At 54.0% G+C, this 19,023-nt stretch overlaps 6 protein-coding genes across 6 annotated transcripts; 3 read left to right on the top strand and 3 right to left on the bottom strand.

Annotated features, from left to right (window-relative positions):
- Nucleotides 1-105: 105 nt before the first annotated feature.
- On the top strand, nt 106-2,458 carry ccg9 (putative trehalose synthase (Ccg-9); the record flags this gene model as incomplete). The annotated part of the gene is made up of 6 exons (XM_056945705.1): nt 106-210; nt 268-674; nt 727-1,002; nt 1,060-1,524; nt 1,571-1,680; nt 1,743-2,458. 6 exons carry the CDS (start codon nt 106-108, stop codon nt 2,456-2,458), a joined length of 2,079 nt encoding a protein of 692 aa, XP_056797704.1.
- Nucleotides 2,459-2,741: 283 nt separating this feature from the next.
- Nucleotides 2,742-3,406, bottom strand: N7459_006536 (dynactin subunit 5; the record flags this gene model as incomplete). The annotated part of the gene is made up of 2 exons (XM_056945704.1): nt 2,742-3,308; nt 3,368-3,406. The coding sequence occupies 2 exons, from the start codon at nt 3,404-3,406 to the stop codon at nt 2,742-2,744; spliced, it is 606 nt and encodes a 201-aa protein (XP_056797703.1).
- Nucleotides 3,407-5,940: 2,534 nt separating this feature from the next.
- N7459_006535 (peroxidase/cytochrome P450 family protein) lies at nt 5,941-9,641 on the bottom strand (the record flags this gene model as incomplete). Its single annotated transcript, XM_056945703.1, has 6 exons — nt 5,941-7,826; nt 7,882-8,212; nt 8,276-8,712; nt 8,769-9,010; nt 9,073-9,170; nt 9,249-9,641. The coding sequence occupies 6 exons, from the start codon at nt 9,639-9,641 to the stop codon at nt 5,941-5,943; spliced, it is 3,387 nt and encodes a 1,128-aa protein (XP_056797702.1).
- A 2,905-nt stretch (nt 9,642-12,546) lies between these two features.
- On the top strand, nt 12,547-14,657 carry N7459_006534 (T6SS phospholipase effector Tle1-like catalytic domain-containing protein; the record flags this gene model as incomplete). Its single annotated transcript, XM_056945702.1, has 2 exons — nt 12,547-12,663; nt 12,732-14,657. 2 exons carry the CDS (start codon nt 12,547-12,549, stop codon nt 14,655-14,657), a joined length of 2,043 nt encoding a protein of 680 aa, XP_056797701.1.
- Nucleotides 14,658-15,683: 1,026 nt separating this feature from the next.
- Nucleotides 15,684-16,640, top strand: N7459_006533 (uncharacterized protein; the record flags this gene model as incomplete). The annotated part of the gene is made up of 1 exon (XM_056945701.1): nt 15,684-16,640. The coding sequence occupies one exon, from the start codon at nt 15,684-15,686 to the stop codon at nt 16,638-16,640; it is 957 nt and encodes a 318-aa protein (XP_056797700.1).
- Nucleotides 16,641-17,941: 1,301 nt separating this feature from the next.
- Nucleotides 17,942-18,319, bottom strand: N7459_006532 (uncharacterized protein; the record flags this gene model as incomplete). The annotated part of the gene is made up of 1 exon (XM_056945700.1): nt 17,942-18,319. The coding sequence occupies one exon, from the start codon at nt 18,317-18,319 to the stop codon at nt 17,942-17,944; it is 378 nt and encodes a 125-aa protein (XP_056797699.1).
- Nucleotides 18,320-19,023: the final 704 nt, after the last annotated feature.

The raw sequence follows: 19,023 nt of genomic DNA, 5'->3' as shown, positions 1-19,023 counted from the left end.
TAGTCAAAGTGAAGTCACCCGTGGAGGGTTTCGATTCCCATTCAAGCAATTCGTCTGATATCTTCAAGCACCCGATAATGCAATTCATCTGATCTTTCTGACTCTATGCCGCCCAACGGACACGGCTTTGAGCGCCGACCATCGGTGGCCCAGCAGCGCAAGCTCTCGCACCAATTCAAGAGGAATGCCTGGCAGGGGCCTCCGTCTAATGTACGCGCAGCTAATCTCGAGGAATGCTGTAATCTGTGTAGAGACTAACGGACCAAGACCGTCTACGCAGGTATTTCAGCTTACTTTTCAAATCAGAAAGCTTCAACTATTGCCATTGCGATCCGCGACACCACCTACCTCCTGGACTTCATCCAGAAAGTGTACGACCCACCCGAGCACCGGCCAGGCGCCGAGGAATCAACTGTGTTCATCATCTCGGAGCTGAAAGGCTACGCGGAGAAACACCTGGAGAAGATCGTCGGCGTGGCTATGCCGCGACATGTCGCGCATCACTGCCCGAAACTCTGCTCCCGGCTGTGGGCGATCCTCGACATCATCCCGCTGGTCCTCCCTGAATCGAGCTTGTTGGATCGATTCACCTCGCGCCAACCCGCTCCGGCAGAGGCATGGGATTCCAAAACCATCGACGAGCAGGCCGAGTCAATGGGTCGAAAATGCGTGCGGTAGGTGGGATCGACGAAGATGTGGAGAATAAACGTTGAACTCTAGATGCAGATTGTTTGGCCCGGAGAACATCCCCTTGCTGCAGGTCGGCTTCATGGGCCTCGTGGAAGTCGACACCGACTTCCATGTCCAGTTGACGAATCTCCAGGATTTTGAGAGCACCGTCTCTGCGACGACGTGGACGGCTGTGCAGCATTATGCAACAGACCTCAAGAAGCGCAAGGTCAAGATTGCATTCTTCAGTGCAACACCGCAGGGCGGTGGTGTAGCTATGATGCGCCATGCCCTCGCGCGGTTCTCGCATTCCCTGGGGACCGACATCAAGTGGTGCGTTTGCGTGTGTAGCTAAACACTCTGGGAGGAGTCTATTGATCATCCCTCTAGGTACGTCCCGAAACCACGGCCAGGGGTGTTCCGGATCACCAAGAACAACCACAATATCCTCCAAGGCGTGGCGGCCCCAGACGAACGGCTCAGCCTAGATAGTCAGAAATTACTGCAGGCTTGGATCGAGGAGAATACCAGGCGATACTGGTCTCGTCCCGATGGTCCCCTCCGTCCACCCTCAGAAGGAGGTGCCGACGTATTGGTCATAGATGACCCCCAGATGCCCGGCCTCATACCCATCGCGAAAGAAGCAGCCCCAGACCGGCCAATAATCTTCCGCAGCCACATACAGATTCGAAGCGATCTCGTCAACCAGCCTGGGACCCCACAGGCAGCGTTGTGGGACTATCTATGGAACCAGATCAAACTCGCCGACTGCTTTATCAGTCATCCCGTGAGCGCATTCGTGCCTGGAAGCGTGCCACCAGAAATCGTGGGATATATGCCAGCGTCTACAGATTGGTACGTGATCCCGATAAGCGTACATGATCCCGCTGACCTGACATAGGCTGGATGGGTTGAACAAAAACATGCGGGACTGGGATGTGGCCCACTACGGCCGCATCTTCAACGCAGCCTGCAGAAATGCCGAGATGCAGACGATCCAGTATCCCGAAGGTGCGATTGGGCGTTGGATCCGCAGGTGCATCCGAATGCGATAGCTGACTTGTGCAAGCCAGACCAGTACATCGTACAGATAGCACGCTTTGACCCATCCAAGGGCATCTTCGATGCACTGGACTCGTATGAGATATTTTACCAGAGGTTGACCAAGACCCGGCCAGACCTGACACCCCCTAAGCTCCTCATCTGCGGACATGGCTCGGTAGACGATCCCGACGGGGCTGTGATTTACGACCAAGTGATCGATCACATTGAGCACAAGACGCCGTACATCCGCCAGTTAATTTGCGTCATGCGGCTGCGGCCATCAGATCAGATTTTGAATGCGCTTCTCTCCAAAGCCACCATTGCCTTGCAGCTTTCCACGCGCGAGGGATTCGAGGCAAAAGTCTCCGAGGCAATCCACAAGGGCAAGCCAGTGATTGCCACGCGCGCCGGCGGCATTGCATTACAGGTCGAGAACACCAAGAATGGATTCTTGGTGGATGTTGGCGATACCGGCATGGTTGCACAACACCTGTACGACCTGTGGACGGACGAAGATCTCTACCGGCGCATGTCGGAGTATGCACTCACTCACGTCTGCGACGAAGTGAGCACGGTGGGTAATACACTGAACTGGCTGTACCTCGCTTCCAAGTTCTCGAGCGGCGAGCATGTTCGGCCGAATGGACGCTGGATCAACGACCTGGCCTTCGAGGAGATGGGCATTCCCTTGGATGAAGATCGGCCGCGACTGACGCGAGCTGTGCAGGTGAGCGAAATGGGATAGGAAGGTGCCCCAGCTTGATTGGCTTTTCGCTTTTGACGTCACGCTTTTCATCTCCCCTGGAGCCTCCAGCTCTCAAGTATTGTGTGTATGTGGCATTTTCCTCCTGTATGTTGAATAGGGCCCACATCGCAGAAGTCGAGTATCTCAAAGCCGTGGCGTGGAGAGATCGCGACACGGGCAACGAACAAAAAGAAAAATATGTGAATAAACGACGCTACATAACCAAAGGGGTATCATTGACTAAAATTACAATGCAGAACAGAACCAAGAAAAAAAGTAGATATCAAGGCCGGCCAACAACGCGATACCTCTCGCGCGCCAAACCACCGTCAGCACCTTCAACCCCGTATCCCTCGCCGACCTCGCCCACAATCCTCGCGGGGCGTCCTCCAACAACGCACCAGCTGGGCACGACCATTCCGGGTGGGACAACTGCGCCGTCAAGCACGACGGCAAAGTCCTTTATGATAGCCATGCTGCCGACCGTGGCGCCCGCGCCAACGTGGACATGGTTTCCGAGCGATGCGGCCTCCACGACCGCGGACTCGCCCACAAAGACATGGTCACCGATCTTGAGCGGGTAGAAGGAGTGCACGCCGCGATGTAGTCGGCTGGGCGGGCGTAGGATCGCGCTCTTGGAGACGTAGCTGTAGCGGCCGACTGTGATCGCGACGCTGGGGGTATTGGGTTGTGGCAGGGGGTGGTTGGGGTCGGTCGATGCAGCGGTGGAGGGTAGTCTGTAGAGATCGCCCCGGATGACAGCTTCAGCTTGGATGACTGTCTTGCCGCCGAGGATGATGTGTTGTGTGCCGTGGATCTGGGAGCGGCGCGAGATTTTGTTGCCGGTATCCTGGTGAGTGTGAGGATTGATCCCTGGGTGAACGAATTGAGGAAGGAGAAGCAGCTTACAGTCTCAATGTACTCGCCCTTGGCTGCTTTGGGAGGCATGCTGCTGGAGGCGTGTAGGTGGAATGACGATGTGGATGTGGATGTGGATGTGAATGTTGATCGGGATGAGATGCCTCGCCCCACACCGCTTCCTCGGTGCAGTCTAAACGTACTCCATACTACCAAGTATTTGCTATCAACGGAGTATTCCAACGCCAACGTCAATGCTCAAAAAAGCTAGGGACTATAACAAGGACTACTCAGGCTACCGGAATATTACCGAGTGATAAGTTCCACTGGTGGGTTGAATCTAATTTTCATATCACCAGACTCTCGATATTGCTAGAGGCATGACTTTGTCTCGGGGGTGATATATATTTGCCGGAGCTGAAGTGTGAATGTGGATTGACTGCCTTGACACACTCCTCGTATTACTGGTAATGCCGACACTGTTCTTTTCTACTGAAGCCATTGTCAATAATCTTTATCTGGATTGCCCACTCTGATCCCCGATGTAGGCGCGCGCGCATCGAAGAGGTAAGTAAAAGAACTACACTTCCTGATGCAATCACTTGCATCCCCTGAATATGTATGGTGCAGCTGGCTTTTGATAATGTAGAATTAATAACTGTGAGCGTAGATCTGAATCCATATGATATACAGATTATGTAGCTGCTAGCTCACAGCCGCTTGTTGATGCTTGTTAACTAACCCTAATGTCGAAAAGGACCGCAACCTAAGAATTTCCAGTGCAAAATTGTAGCCGATTAGGTAATTGCAATTTAGCTTTAACCCAAAGCCAAGAAAGGATAGGTCTGTAAAGGGTGGAAATCCTATGTGAGTAGGTACCTAGGTAGTCGAAGTATAATCTCTATGTCATCCGGACGCTCACCAAAGCCCTTCACAGCCACCTCCCAAACGCGCTCTCTTGACCCGATTCTCCTCCCTCTACGTCAGTCTTGTCTATCCACCCGAAAAAAAACCATACCCAATTCTCTGGATCTACTTCGAGATGCCTAGAGCACCTGAAAACACTGAAACAGAGGGGTCGGCACTGATCGGGAACCTTGACACGGTCCACCGCGGTCTCTGTTATTTGATTGCTGGTAATTCCATCTTTACCGCTCTTCACGATTGGGTAGGGGTGGAGGCTAGGCCTAGGGTGGACTTGGATCATGGTGCTTTATAGTTTTGTGCCGTTGGCTGGCAAAGCATGGTCATGGTTGAGACGCTCAGTTGCGCAGTCTCGCGGCGACACGGCTTGCCATGGATTGTTTCGTTCGCATTTGGAGAGTAAAGAGGTTAGCCGTGTATAAGATCTGGTAGGAATCCAGTCTTGTTGTTTGTGATTAATCTGTGCTTGGAAGCCATAGTGTCGCTGTCTTAACCCTTTAGCCTGTCAATTCAACCATTTGATGACCGTTAATGACCTATGTAAGTATTCACATTCAATTGAGGACCTATCTATGTCCTTCCAAGGTTGATGTCATCCAATGTCAGGCTCACTAGGCGCTAAGCCTAGTCCTCGACTCATTTCGGGCTTCGGACCCGTGGTACCTACCTAGGTAGATAGGTAGGTATGATGACACAGGTGACTACTGACCTCGGGAGCCCTGGAGGCATCTTCCATTTGCAATCATCTTCCTCGACTATAACTACCTCCCACAGTCGACAAGTCCCATCAGAATGTCTACGAGCACAAATACCCGCATCGGAATTATCTTGATACTATCGAGTTCCCTACCTATCGCCATAGGCCTTTGTCTCGTTCTTGGCTCTGGCATACCAACGGATGCCCCGCTCAGGGAAGAAATGCTGCCTGATTACATATTTGGCGGCTTTTTCTTATTCATGGCTGCCTCCTTCGAGGGTATAGGCATCGCTCTTCTTGTTCGTCAATGTCGCCGTCGTCGAAGGGAACGCATGGCTGAGCAGAACTGGTCGCTCCAAGAGATTGAACTGCAATCGCTGAGAAATGCAAAAAACGCGAAAAATGTCGCCAAAATATATGACGAAACGTATGGTGCATAGCGGTGATCTTGTTTTGTTGCTTTGCTCCCAAGTACCAGTCGCCCGCAGATTAGGGAGGAAATTGGCTATTCTAGGAGGCAGACCTCCATCTCTCGCCCTGGATCTAGTGCTGTGCTTGTCGATAACCAGATGAGGTTGCTACTATTCCATGTATTTCATTTGACATGCTAAGTGTATAGCATCGCTACCGAGCTAACTCACATCAATAAAATCCATGTCATTGAAACTAGAAGTAATATTCAAATAAGAATACAGATTATCATTGCAAGCGCTTTATCGCCTGTATGCTTGTTTACTTCTGCCAGGTTTCCGGAATCGGCTTTAGAAGGAATAACAATCTCGTCATTGAACATACACTACAGCTATAAAGATTTCCATAAATACCAAACGCACAATTTCGGGATATCCTGGAGAGCAAACGGTTCCCCGAAAACAGCACAATAAAAACCCAAGACGTAAACCATAATCACCCATACGCATAACCGCATACTAACTCCCGCTAGGGACTTTTGCGGACCCGCGAAGCAGGTGGATATTCGAGGCGTGTCGAGTCGACGAGAGGCTTACTGGCTCTTGCCGAACACGAAGTCGCCGTCCCAGTGGAGCTTGAGTGCTGTATTGAAATGGATATTAGTAAATGGGTATGGAAATCGAAGTGACAGGAACTTACACATTGGGAAGGGGAAGTACGAGGTACCATCCTGGCGGAGGTAGACGTAGTAGCCGCTCTCCTGGGGGATCTTCTTAAGCTGTCCCTGGGCGCCGGTGGCGCGCCGGAGGTTTTCGAGGCGGCCGACAACGCGCAGCATGGCGACCAGAGCGATCTTGGTGATCTCCTGGCCGAAGCCAGTGCTGGGGCCCTGGCCGTGGTTGATGTACGACTCCAGCGGGCGGTCGAGCTTCACTTCGTTGGGCTCGGGGAAGACGCTGGAGTCGTGGTTGGCTTCAACGAAGGAGGCGAAAACCTTGTCGCCAGGCTTGATTTCCACCTTCTTGCCAGCTTCATCAATGGTGAGATTTGATTGAGCCTCGCGGTAGGCACCGAAGGTGCCGTTGATACGGATGGCCTCCAGGCAGTAGCGGTACAGCTTCTCATCGTTCTCAGCGGACTCCTGTTTGGCCAAGCGGTTGATCTCTGGTAGGTGCTGTTTGCCCTCGCCAGTGTAGTACTCGATGACTTGGGTGAAGACCTGGCCTTGGTTGGGGACCATGCCGACAATGGTCGGGATGACCTGCGACCAGGTGATCTGCGAGGCGCTGAGACCAGACTCTTCCAGACGACGGAGGACGCTGCTGCCGTACTCACGAAGGGCGTTGTCGTGGGGACGGAAGTTGTTCATCAGACCGGACAGCAGGCCGCTGTTGGTGTCGGCCTTGACGGTGGCCTCGACGACCTGGCCGAGCTGCTGGGAGACAGCAGCAGAGGCGCGGTTCAGTGAGTACGACTTGGGGGCGTCGACATCGAAGAAGAGAGCCGAGAAGATGGTGGTCAGGATCATGTACATCTCATGCTCAGTGAAGAGACCACGAGGGTTCTCCTCAGTCTTCAGCGGCAATCCAAACAAAGCAGCGGCAAATTGAACGTGGGCGGCATTACCGACATCACGGGTAATGTCGACTTGGTTGATCTTGGCCAGTCGGGCACCGTTCTCCTTGATGAGACGGAGAGTGGTTTCCTCGTAGAACTTCTTCACCAGCTTGGGGAAGCCCTCAGTGTTGAGAGCCTTGCCCATAGCCTGACGCTGTTTATCATCGAACTCGCCCTTGCCGAAGAGCTCCTCCATGGCAGTGCTCCAGGCCGGGCGGAAGTCCTTGGGGCTTTCCAAGAGCAGCTTGGCGCTCTGGTGGGAGACCAGGTTCACCCGCGAGGGAGTGTATGATGGTACGTCCCAAGAATAGTCTTGCTCACGGCCAAGCATCTTCATGATGTTGCGGTTCTCACTAGGGATAGTCATGGGGTAGTGAGCGTAGATGGAGTCAGGCTTGTACCAGTTGGGGAAAGCGCGAGTAGCCAGCTTGTAGAATACGCAGCCCTGGTTAATGTTCAGGTCATAGCGGCACTCGTTGTAACCCCAGTTGGTCAAATTGCGAGGGTTGTAGTCAACAGTGTAGTGGCGGTCACCACGGACCAGAGCCACCGCGTCGGAGAGGACAGCACGGGAAACGGTGTAAGTAGGGGCGATACCAACACCAGGGATCATAGGCTCCTTGGCCTCCTCACAGATGATACCGGGGTACAGCTCGACGTAGTCGGGGTGCTCATACAGATGACGGAGGTTGTTGGCAATCTCCGGGTCGGAGTTGATCTCCTCAAAGGTATCGTAGGCCTTCAGGCCGAAGTGCTTACGGAACTCGTTGAGGGAGCCGACGTGCCACCGACGGGCAGCCTCCATACCGAGAATCTCGATGGAGCGGAGGGCCTTGGGAATGTTGCGGGGACCAAAAGAGCCTGATGACGTGTTAGAACTGTAGTAAAAAAAAAAAAAAAACTGGGGGTAACGTACTGGCAACGTCTTCGGTGGCGTGCTTGAGAATGGCGACAAGCTCCTCATCCTTGAAGGTGCCGTCTTCCTGGCGCTTCAGGTGGGCAAAAGTACGCTTGGATGGGTCAGCATCCAGCATACCCTCAACCTTCTTCATACCCATCAGCAGCTCAGGCATGGTGACCTGCTCAGCGGGCTTGCCCATAAGGTCGTAGTAGATCTGCTCGATCCACTTCTCATCACCCTGGGAGATGGTCGAGTGCCAGCGGTAGGCCAGGTTGAACTCGACGGAGCACTGGTTACCAAGACCAGAGGGAGTGGCACCTGCCTTCTCCATTTGAGCGCGAGGGTCCTTTAAAGGCCGTTAGTAATCGATTGGTTGGGTGAGATGGGACGCTCGAGGAATCAGACTTACCAAGCACCAGGTCGAGTTGGTGCGGTTCAGGTTGACAATGGTGCGCAGGTAGTCGTAGAGGGTAATGTTGATGTAGAGGCCGCAGGTGATCAAACGACCAGTCTGGAACAGATCCTCATCGTACTTAGCCCAGGCCTTCTTGGCCTCCTCCTCGGGGAGGCCATCGCGAGGCTTGGTGAAGCGACCGTTCTCGTTGATCTCGGCCAGTTGCTCAACAACGTGGTTGTGGAAACGGTTCAGCATGACCAGCAGAACACCACAGGCAGCGGGAAGAGCCTGCAGACGGCCTTCGGAAAAGCAGTCAGGCTTCAGCTTACCGTCCTTGTGGGAACGGATGAGGTCCTGCTGCTCCTTGACATCACCGTACAGAATGGAGAGGTCGAGGTAGGCGGAGGTCTTGTTCAGATGTTGCTGACGGTAGTCAGTCTGGAAGATATCTGCAATAATGTGAGCACTCGCTGCACCAAAGCTAGGTCTCATTGGTACTGCATACCGTGAATAATCAGAGACGCCCAGTCGAAGAAAACACTGGACACTTTGTTGGGGTGCGGGTTAAACTTTTGACGCGCAAACAAACTGTCAAAAATGAGGCCCGGGTCGGGCAGACCGCTGGGCTGGATGGTGAGCGGAGCAATAGTGCGGCAGTATGGGGTATTAGCAGCACCCAGCCAGGGAAGCGTGGGGTTGTTGTTGGAGCCATCGGCGGAGCGGTACTTGTACTCATCGCCCATGTACCTGGTCGCCGCATTAGTACCTCAACGCTTACACAAGCAGAAGCGTGGGAGGCAAGGTCTTACGAGAGCGGGGGATGAGGCAGAGAGTTCCACAGCTCGTCCAGGAACTGGTTGGTAAGCTCGACACGGTTCTTGGAGTGACCAGGCAGATCGGCGACAAGCTGCAACGGGGGTTTTTAGTTAGCCTACACTCACATGGCAACTATCTGCCTTTCGAATGAATCTCTTATAGTGCATACCTGGATAATGCGCTCCATGAGGTAGGTCTTGTCGTCGACTAGCTCACCGGAGGCCTTGTTCTTAATGAGATCCTTAACCGTATTGACGTCGCGGAAACCGAGGGATTTGATATCATTGAACAGACCGGAGGACTGGTCGTGCTTCAGGTAGGTGCCATCACCGGTCTGGTTGGGCAGAGGCTCGCGCGAGGCGTGAATGGCCTGCGCATACTTCTCGAAGACCGCAACGACCTCGGCACGGTTCACGGAGTGGCTCTCCTCATTGTTGGAGGTGGATTTGCGTGCGGGCGAGACCCTGGAGAAGCGCTTGCTGTTCTCCTTGCCGTTCTTCGGCTCTGCATCGCCATTGGCGTCCTTGTTCCTCTTGAATTGGGTAGAGAATCTCCGCAACATGGTGACGGGCTGTCTGAGGTGCCACACAGACAATTGTCACTCGGGGAGAAGTACAAGCAGCCGGAAAAAAAGGGAAATGAAAAACAAATCGATGTGGCTACCAGCGGCCAGATCAGGGGAGAAGAGGGTAGAAATGAGCGCGCGCGCGACCCTCGGATTTAAAAACGAGCTATGGGATAAGCCAGGTCCAGCTGCAGGACTGTGGAGAGTGCGGATTTGTTATCGCCAATAGTTGATTGACCCAATCTGATTGGGACCTGTTCAAGCAGTGACCACTAGCCTCGATCTGCCCAAAAGCGTGTGGCTCAGGTTGCCGTCTCTGCCAATCATACCGGCAGCCCCGCGTGGGACAAAACTCGTTCCAGCTCTGCGATGACGAACGGCCCAAGCAGGTAATAGATCATCCCACTAGTGGAGAGCTCGCTGCTGCGTGGGAAAGGGGGTGGAGCTGGCAATTGAACACGGCACGTCGCCGGGGGGAAGGAGGAGCATGGCGGGAAACCCTGCACGGCCATTCTCCATCGCGGCTCTCTTGATATTGGGCATGAGAGATGTCGCGCCCCACGGGTGCGCTCAGGGAACAGCAGCATCATCATCCTCTAGGACTTCTGTTGGGGATTCACCTTCCACGAGGACCGACGTCACCCCTCTCTTGCTGAGACGTGATTGATGTCAGGCGCAGTAGCGGTGTACGAGGGCGCGTCCCCCCAAATCTCAGATGGAGTCACCGTGCCCCACACGGCGGATCGCAAGATCCAGCAAGATGGAGTGTGGCAGCCCCAAATGCCCAAGTGGGGGCGTTGGTGTTTTGGCTTTGCGCGCTGGAGCTCCCGATCGGAGAGCACCTGCGCTTTCCGCGGTGGCTGGCTGTGACGATCGACAGACCGGATTTGTGTAGGGGAGGAAGCGCGATCGAAGGCGTCTATAGGCAGAGAGGGTCCTGTCATACCCACCATAAACATGACAACCTGAACACGACGATCCACGAATGGACTCGAGGAGTTCGGTGACGCAAGGGAGCCAAGCACAATGCCCTCCTCCCAGTATCATCTGTGTATGTAACCCGAGCGTGGGTCACGATTTGCTCTTTTGGCACGGCTGCATAGTTTCTTGTCTTTCCATCCTTCAGATCGGCACGACCCACCCGTTCGCCCACCCGCGACGGCGTCGTCGGCCAATTTCGTTCTAGCGATGCTCTAGTGCGTCGTTAAGGAGGGGAGCGCCCGGGCCGCCGAGCAGCACGAACCGCATGGCGCTCGTTGTCATTGGCCATGGCAGCTGCCAGTCATCGCGAGGAATTAGGAATCAAAGCTGGATCTGATGCATCGTGCAGCTCCTGCTCAGGGTTCGGAGGTGTCCATCATCCGAGAGTTGGTGCTCGTGGCACCACTTGTGCAACCAGAGTATTGTTCCCTCAAGATCAGATGAGATCGAAACCTGCGATCTCACCTAGATCGGATACTGCTGCAGAAGCCCTGACTCAAAGCCAACCGCGGGTCGGCAACAAGGTGGAGGAAGAAGGTTGAGGGATGCGGTCACTCCCGTCTCGTTCCTCGGGCTCCCCGAGGAACATCTGTCATGCCGATCCTATTTGGGAAACAAGTCCATCCAAGCTACCGAGAAGCAAAAAATCAAGAGGGGATCGACTATCCGAAGGATTCCATTGTTCTCTCATGTGAAGATTGTCTAGATGTGTGTGGGAAGAGGAAAAGCAAACAGGTTCACTACTACTGTGTCAAGTGGACTCGGGTTCCACTGCGAAACGCCTTCCTGCTTCATCATAGGATGAACTGGTATGTATAGATCAGGCGAGGTATAGCATACGCACTGCGTACCGTCCGCTGGCTCAAACTTTGGACCCGAAAGAATAGGTCCAGTACCTTGTGATTACTTACGACTGGTTAGTTAATAGTTATATCCCGGATTCGCTGAATATGACGGCACAAACAGGTGGATCCCGCCACGATTCCAGCATGGCAGCATTCGCTAGACTTTCGTTAGCGTGTTTTAGTTCGTGTTTAGTTTCGATCCCAAGGCCCGACGCGTCGGACGTGAAAAGCAAACCACCGGTCTGCCCCCTTACACCTCAATGATTGGAAAAGCGCGGCGCCGTCGGGGAAGGATCGACAGTAATGTCCCGAGTCCACGCATCCTTCGTGACGGAGTCTTGACGCTCCATAGACCCAGCGCCGCAAGCTGGGCTCAGATGATCCGATGTCGCGTAGCAACAAGAGCGGACGAGATGGGCCCGGAGGGTTTGCTTTTTCTTTCTGTTTTTCCCTCTGGTGGCTTTTTTTTCAGCACGCCCTGGGCCAGGACATCCCCACATCAGACGCAACGAGGTGACGGGGCTTGAGGACCAACTGCAGCCCAGATCGTAAGCACAGCAAGACAGCCCGAGGCCGGACGATTGGCTGGAATGTGCCCCCCGTTGGGAAGAGGCTGAATGTCTGCACGTCTGCATGGAGCGCATTCTACATCCAGACTTTGAGATAGACTTTCTGTGTGATGTGAGCAGAGTAAGGTGAGGGTCAGCCCTGCCGGGAGAAAGGACGCTGACGACAAAACACGGGGGAAATTCCAAACGCCAAATACAGAGCAAGAGAGAAACAGTGCGCGATCGATGACGGTGATTGGAATGTGCCAGCCCGCAGTCCCACTGGCCCACTGGAGCTTGACGTATCTTGCACTCTGCAGCGATCGGCTCGGTAGGTGACACTTATAGGAGCATAACCAACCCCCCCAGTCTCCGGTGGTGCTGCCCCCGACGCCCTTTGATTCGTGTGAATCGCGCCCCCTCAGAAGAGCTGCAGCTATCGTTGTCGGCTCGGCCCCAGTCTTTTTCGTATATAGTCCCTTCCCCTGAGAGCCGATCGGCGATTGCAGCATTATCGTCTCGCGCATCATGGCTCACCACGTAGGCCCCTCGCCGAACCCGAAGCAGTTCGTGCTCTGCTTTGACGGCACCGGCAACAAGTTTGCCGGCGACGAGTCCGACAGCAATGTGTTGAAAATTTTCCGCGTACGTCGGACGAGCTGTGACCTTCAGGGTTGGACAGGAGACATGGCGCTAACAGTTGAAATCCGCAGATGCTGGACCGCAGTCAGAGTCACCAGTACCACTACTACCAGCCGGGTATTGGAACCTACGTGACCTCCAAGTCACTATCCAGCCATGGCCGCATCCAGCGCATCAAATCATGGTATGAGAAGGCGAAGGATTCGGCCATTGGATCCTCCTTTGATGAGCATGTCATGGGCGGGTACAAGTTCTTGATGCGCTACTATTCGCCCGGCGACGAGATCTATTTCATTGGCTTCAGTCGTGGCGCATACATTGCACGTTTCTTGGCCGAAATGCTGGACTATATTGGACTGCTCGAAGCCGGAAACGAGGAGCTGATCCGTTTCGCGTGGAAGACGTTTGCCAAATGGCAGCAGCGCCAAGGCGACAGCGAGGAGGATCAGGAAGAGAAGAAGAAACTGTTCGAATACATGAAGGCTTTCCGTGAAACCTTCAGTCGCCCCATCTCGCGCATCCGTTTCATGGGCCTCTTCGACACTGTCAACAGTGTGCCGCGCTTTGAAAACGCCTGGATGCAGCGCAGCAAGTTCCCCTACACCGCACGCAGTTCTGCTCGAGTGATCCGCCACGCGGTCGGGATCGACGAGCGTCGAGCCAAGTTCCGTCAGGATTTGATCTCGGGCCCACGGCCACACGAGAAGAAGCACAAGCGCCACCGTCACCACTTGAACCCCATCACACGGCACGTCGATGCCCATCACCACCTACACCTCCACGCGCAACCGCAAGACCAGGGCCCAGCTCAAGGCCGCCATGAATCCAATGTCGAGCAGGTTCCCGCGATCCGCCTCAACGACGACTCGGAGACCCCCGCCGAGGAGAAGCCCACGTTTGAGGACCCCGGATGGGGCCCCAGTCCTGGCGAGACATACTACCATCCTGCTCACATGCACGTTAGTGGCTCGTCGCGCCAGGGCAGCGAAAACAACTTTGGCGCGGAGCAACAGGTTCGGTACCGTGCGCCATCTCCGCGACGCATCAGCCTTGCTGTTCCCCGGCAGCCATCCAACGACGACCTGGCATCCGTTCGGAGTGGTCACTCAGGCAACCTCTCCGTTCAGATCCCCAGCCACCAAGGCGACGATGACTACGACAGCGATGAGGAGGAGCAGGATATTCACGAGATCTGGTTCCCGGGCTGCCACGCAGATATCGGCGGTGGATGGAAGCTGGAAGGCGGCGAGCTGTGGGCTTTGAGCCACGCACCACTGGTGTGGATGGTGCAGGAGGCCCAGAAAGCCGGTCTGGAGCTCGACCCACGCAAGATGAAGCAGTTCCAGTGTCTGGAGGAGTTTGACGGCGACTACACCCCCATCCAGGAGGAGCTCGCCGCCCGCCGGCCCAGTCAGTGCCGGGAAGAGCACAACGACGATGATCCCGATGCGTTTCGGGTGTCGCCCGATGAAAAGCAGCGCTCTGCTGCAAGCCGCGACTTCTGGCATGCACTGCACACCTCCAGCACGAAGGGCCTGGTGCACGACTGTCTGGAGTTCAAACAGGGTCTGCCGTCGGTCTCGGTTCTCTCGTGGCGCATCATGGAGTGGCTCCCCTTCCGGCGTATGGATCTCCAGAGTGACGGATCATGGAAGCCGATCCGCTGGCCGCTGCCCCGTGGTGAAGTGCGCGATGTCCCGCTGGATGCGGAGATTCACGTCTCTGCCATTCGGCGAATGCAAGCCAACTCCAAGTACCGCCCGGGCAATGTCATTGTCGGCGGCGGCGGTCGGGGTGTGCGCATTGCCCCCGAAGAGTACGGTATGGGTGAGTGGGTGGTCCTCAAGAACGAGGGTGACGCCGTGCGAGAGACGTATGTGCGAAAGAGTATGGCGACCAAGTGCAAAGAGAAGCTCCACGAGCAACTCGAACAACGCCAGCACGAGCAGGAGCAACACCAACGTGAGCATCACGAGCCACAAGGACTGCACGTCTAGCGATTTTTCTCTTTTCTTGGATGTCCTCCATTGGCAGTGTATCCTGGCCATACTGGCTACGTGCCATAATACCCAGTACCCTATTCCCCAAATGTCCTAACTGTTAGTCCCCTATGTATCAAGTACAAGTGATTATTTCGCCTCCAGTTTGGAGTTGTCTGGAATATCCTGGGTCGGTCTAGAATCCTGTAGCCCCGATCGCAAACGCAGGGTCATATTCTCCCTTGCATTTCTTGGCTGCGCCGGCGAATCACACCGGTGGAGATGCAAGATGGTTCCACTCGGGGGCGCCAATTGTAGGATGGAATTGCCCTAAAGCAAAGATGTAAAGTAAAAGCGTGTCAGGGCCGAGGAAAGTCGAAGAACGGCCGAGACAATGCGCTTGTTTCTTCCACGGCGGACGAAAGGCCAAGCTTCGAGGTACTGTCGACTTCCCAGTGCCTGTTCCTCCAGCTCCGGAGGTCTTTCCGGCTCGGCCCTGACCGTGGCGACCAACAGGCGCGACGTTCAGATAAACTGCGGCCACGCAGTCCTGCTATTGGCGGAGCAGGAGATGCTATCTCCGACTGATCCATGGATGAACCCTATCCATTATCTCGAGACGGTGAACCGGCGAGCATAAGAGGAGGTATTGACTAGATACAACGGCTCATCATATGTGGTTGCAGGAGAGAGACGCGGCGTGGTTGAGATGATCAGATCGTCGAGAGTGTCGAGAGAAGGGAAGTCGGCCGAAGTATAGCGTTGCAGCGGCGTGTCCGGGGTCCCGCGGTCTGGGCCCGCGCCGTTTCGCCTCAACTTTTTCTTCCGCGTTGACCTCACCATTTCTTTCTCTTTTTCTCTCTCCTTCCCTTTGCACCTCTCTTTCCAAACTCCCGCGTCTTCTCGAATCTTGGCCGGCCCAAGGTTTTCGTGTCTTGCGTTTCTCTCCTGACATGATGCGCTCGGCGTAATCTCCCTTTTTCGATACCCTTCCATCCCCCTCCTCTCTCCCCCCTTCCCCTTTTCTCGACGTCAGTCGCAGCCATGGAAGGGTCGCAGCGGCCTGGAACCATGCGCTCTCCTCACTCCGATGCCAGCGACCGCGCCGGTCCTGCCTCCGGCGTGGCTTCGGAACGGGTGGGAAAGGAGGACGTCATGATCACTTTGTCGCTCTCCCCCGAACCACCGGCGCCCCCTCGGACCCGATCTCCTTTGGCCCGATCGCATCTCCGCTCGCGATCACTGGTGGGAATCCCCGGCATGCAATCGATGACGCGCGCCTACTCGTCCCCGGGGCTGGACTCCCAGGGACGATATATCTTTGTCAATAGCCGCGGGGGGCCCGCCTCGTCCGTCGATGGCACAAGGCGCTCTTTACCCTTGCAGATGCGCATGGACGACCAGATCGAGACCCGTCTGGGGTCGCTCAATATCTCCGAGACGATCTCAGAGAATGCAGAGCTTGAAACGGTGCCCAGGTCGCCTCTCTCGCAGCCAGGATTCTCTCCGGTCCTAATGCCGCAGACTTACCCCCGGGTCGGTCGCATGCGCTCAACTTCTCCTCTGCACTTTCAGCACCCTATGAGCAGCCCGCCCCCTCCCCATTCCTCGCCGATGCTTGGCTCCAGGTTCAACGAGTCCTTTCCGGCCCCTTCTGCCTCTTCAACCTCCTCCGTCCCTTCAACCCCGACCAGTCTTCGCTCCCGCAGTCCCAGCATTTCATCTTTAGAAACCATCCCCGATATTCCTGACGCCGAGGCAGAGGCGCTTGAAGACGAGCGTATCGCGGAACTTAAGGCCGCCGCTGATGCCGCCGACGCGGCGAGCAACCCTAACCGACGACGCGGCACGTCTGATACGTCAAGTCCATCCAACGCTTTCAATCCAGTGCGTGGAGGATCTGGCATGTATGTTCCGCGCAGCGACAAGCGCAAGCGATGGAGTGTCTGTGGTGCAGAGCGTCGGCAGGATCTCGATTTGGAAACCATCTGGGAAGACTAAAGCCGCCGCTCCCTTAGCAGCTCGTGGCCTTCTCTCTGCTTCCCGTGTCGCGCACGAACAAAAAACAAACTTTTTACACTCCAACAAACCCGCCTAACAGGGTCGCAAACTGCTGCAATCGCTATGCCCGTCCATCTATCTCGCTCAGCGTAGCAGATTTCCATTCGGAGTTGATCTCCGCCGGGTCACATTCCAAGGTTATCTCTTGCTCCGGGGATCCATGATCGCTGTGCCTCACATCACGCTGATATCCTTCAACTCTGTATCCACCAAAGTACATATCTTCTAGCCATTTCCGCTTCAAGAAGCGATATCATCTCACCAAAAGGAGTTCTTGTTTTGGGCGGCGCTCTCGTGTTTTCTGCTTTCCATTGGCGCCCAGGAGGGAGCGCTCTTTTTGGCGCACTGCTTGACCTTTGATTTTGCCATGTTATTATGCTGGGCATAATAAATTTGCGTTAGGTGTAACATTGATCCCGGTTCTATCTTCTCTCTGCCTTCTGCTCGATATCATTACTGGTGCATCTTATCTCCGGGCTTTGCTCCCTTCGCTTTTAGAGGTGTTACAGGCTCAAGCTTCAATGAAATGCCAATTCGGGGCTGAAATTCATTCGTAGTCTACTTGCTTATCACAAGCCTCCAGGGCTTGTATAGAGTGTGGCTCGAGGAAATCATCGTTCATCCAAACCCAAGTAGTGTGTTTCCCTGGTGTACTGGTAATCGCAAGACCTTTTCAATCACCTGGCTTCACGAAGTGTGCCTGTACCACTTCATGTTCCAGGAGAAAGCAGGTCAGAAAGCCCGCTCTTCTCCACATCTTGAGAATGCCTTTTTTTGGAGAGAACTCGTCCGCCGGGGTCTTAATCCAGATCCTCCCCGCTCGCCTTATTGACCCCATCAAAAATAGGATTATGTAGATTTATAGGACCACTTGTTTGATAGCCTGGTAAATAGTAAGTAGAGGTAGTCTGCAGCTCTTCTCTTCTTTCTCTTCTTCTTCCCTCCCAATACTGGTCATTCGGCAGTTATCATCCGAGAATTTGCCCGTCATCACAGTCCGTATATCAGGGACCTTTATATATCCTTAGTTTATTGAACAGGAGGTTAGGATTGAGAGTAGTCTTAGAGGAAACATTTTATTTTTAAAATTTCCGGGCGTGGTAGATTTAGAAAAGCATCTGATGATGGAGAGTAGGTATAAATTGCGTTTCATTCGACAATGCTTAGCCCACTATCTCCGTTTTGTTTTCTAAACTGATTTCCCCAAGAAATAGCTCAATAACCCTCGATAATCACAAGGACTAGAAGCTACCCCGGTGGATATCGCCCTCGGTGTTAACATTCTTCCAGTCATCGATGTTCAAGACCTTGCCCTCCCAGTCCGATTTCATCTTAGCCTCGTCCGACGAGCATATCACCTCAAGGTCCAATGGATATGCCTGGTGAGCACGATTTGCTTTCAAGAGACCGGGTGGTAGCATGTATTGGATTATGTTGGCTTGACCCGAGACGGGAGAGATGCGAACGGTTTGTTGAGTATTCCAAGTCAGGCCAAGATAGTCGAAGTAGGCTTGGATATTGTCCTCGATGTTTCCACCTTCTCCCTGCAGGCCAGTGACACTCCAAAGTGTCACCTCGTTTTCAAAGTCCATTGGATCGCAGCCGTTCGGAATAAACATATCCGGGATCCATATCTTGTTGGTCTTTTGGAAATTCGCTTTATTGGCTGCAACCACACAGAAACTTTGGCCGGGAATGTCAGTCTTGTCAACCACGTAGGACTGGTTGGAGCACCCACAAGGCAGTACCGGCTGGCCTCCAATCAAACTCTCCAACTTTTGGCGTCAGATAGACTCCCGGTCCGATCTGGGAGCCTTGATCGTCCGTTGCAACGTTGTAGGTTATTCCATTTGCTGCGTAATTGTTTCTTCGAGACTAATGATGATGATGCCAGTTAGCTACCGAAAATTTTCATGTTCGATGGGGAGCCTAGAGATCAAGATTGACACACCTCGCTCACAGTCCGAAAGCCAATTGGAACGTGGGTAGAGGGAAAGTTCTTTGGGAAGTCAGCTCTGACAGGTGTGGAAAGAGCAAGTATAGCCGTCAAAGCGACAAACCACAAGCTTGTTATGGAAGCCATGTTGGCATTTATCTTCAACATCAAGTAAACGAGAGGAAGTAATACTCGGGCTCATATAAAAACTACCTGCAGATAGGATACGATACGTCTTACTTCCCTATTTACGTCTTACTTCCCTATTTAGGAAATCAGGAACATTATCACTAGTGCATCCTGCGACCCACCCTGTATGGCGTAAACCACTGTTCCTACCTACATATAAAAACGTAGACTATTATTCTAGCATAACAAACCCTACAC

The sequence above is a fragment of the Penicillium hispanicum genome (assembly GCF_028827665.1).
Source record: "Penicillium hispanicum strain IBT 35686 chromosome Unknown utg000006l_segment0_segment0, whole genome shotgun sequence".
In the NCBI taxonomy this organism is placed as follows: Eukaryota; Fungi; Ascomycota; class Eurotiomycetes; order Eurotiales; family Aspergillaceae; genus Penicillium; species Penicillium hispanicum.
Note: the sequence above shows the minus strand (reverse complement) of the source record. Positions and strands in the feature narration are given on the sequence as shown.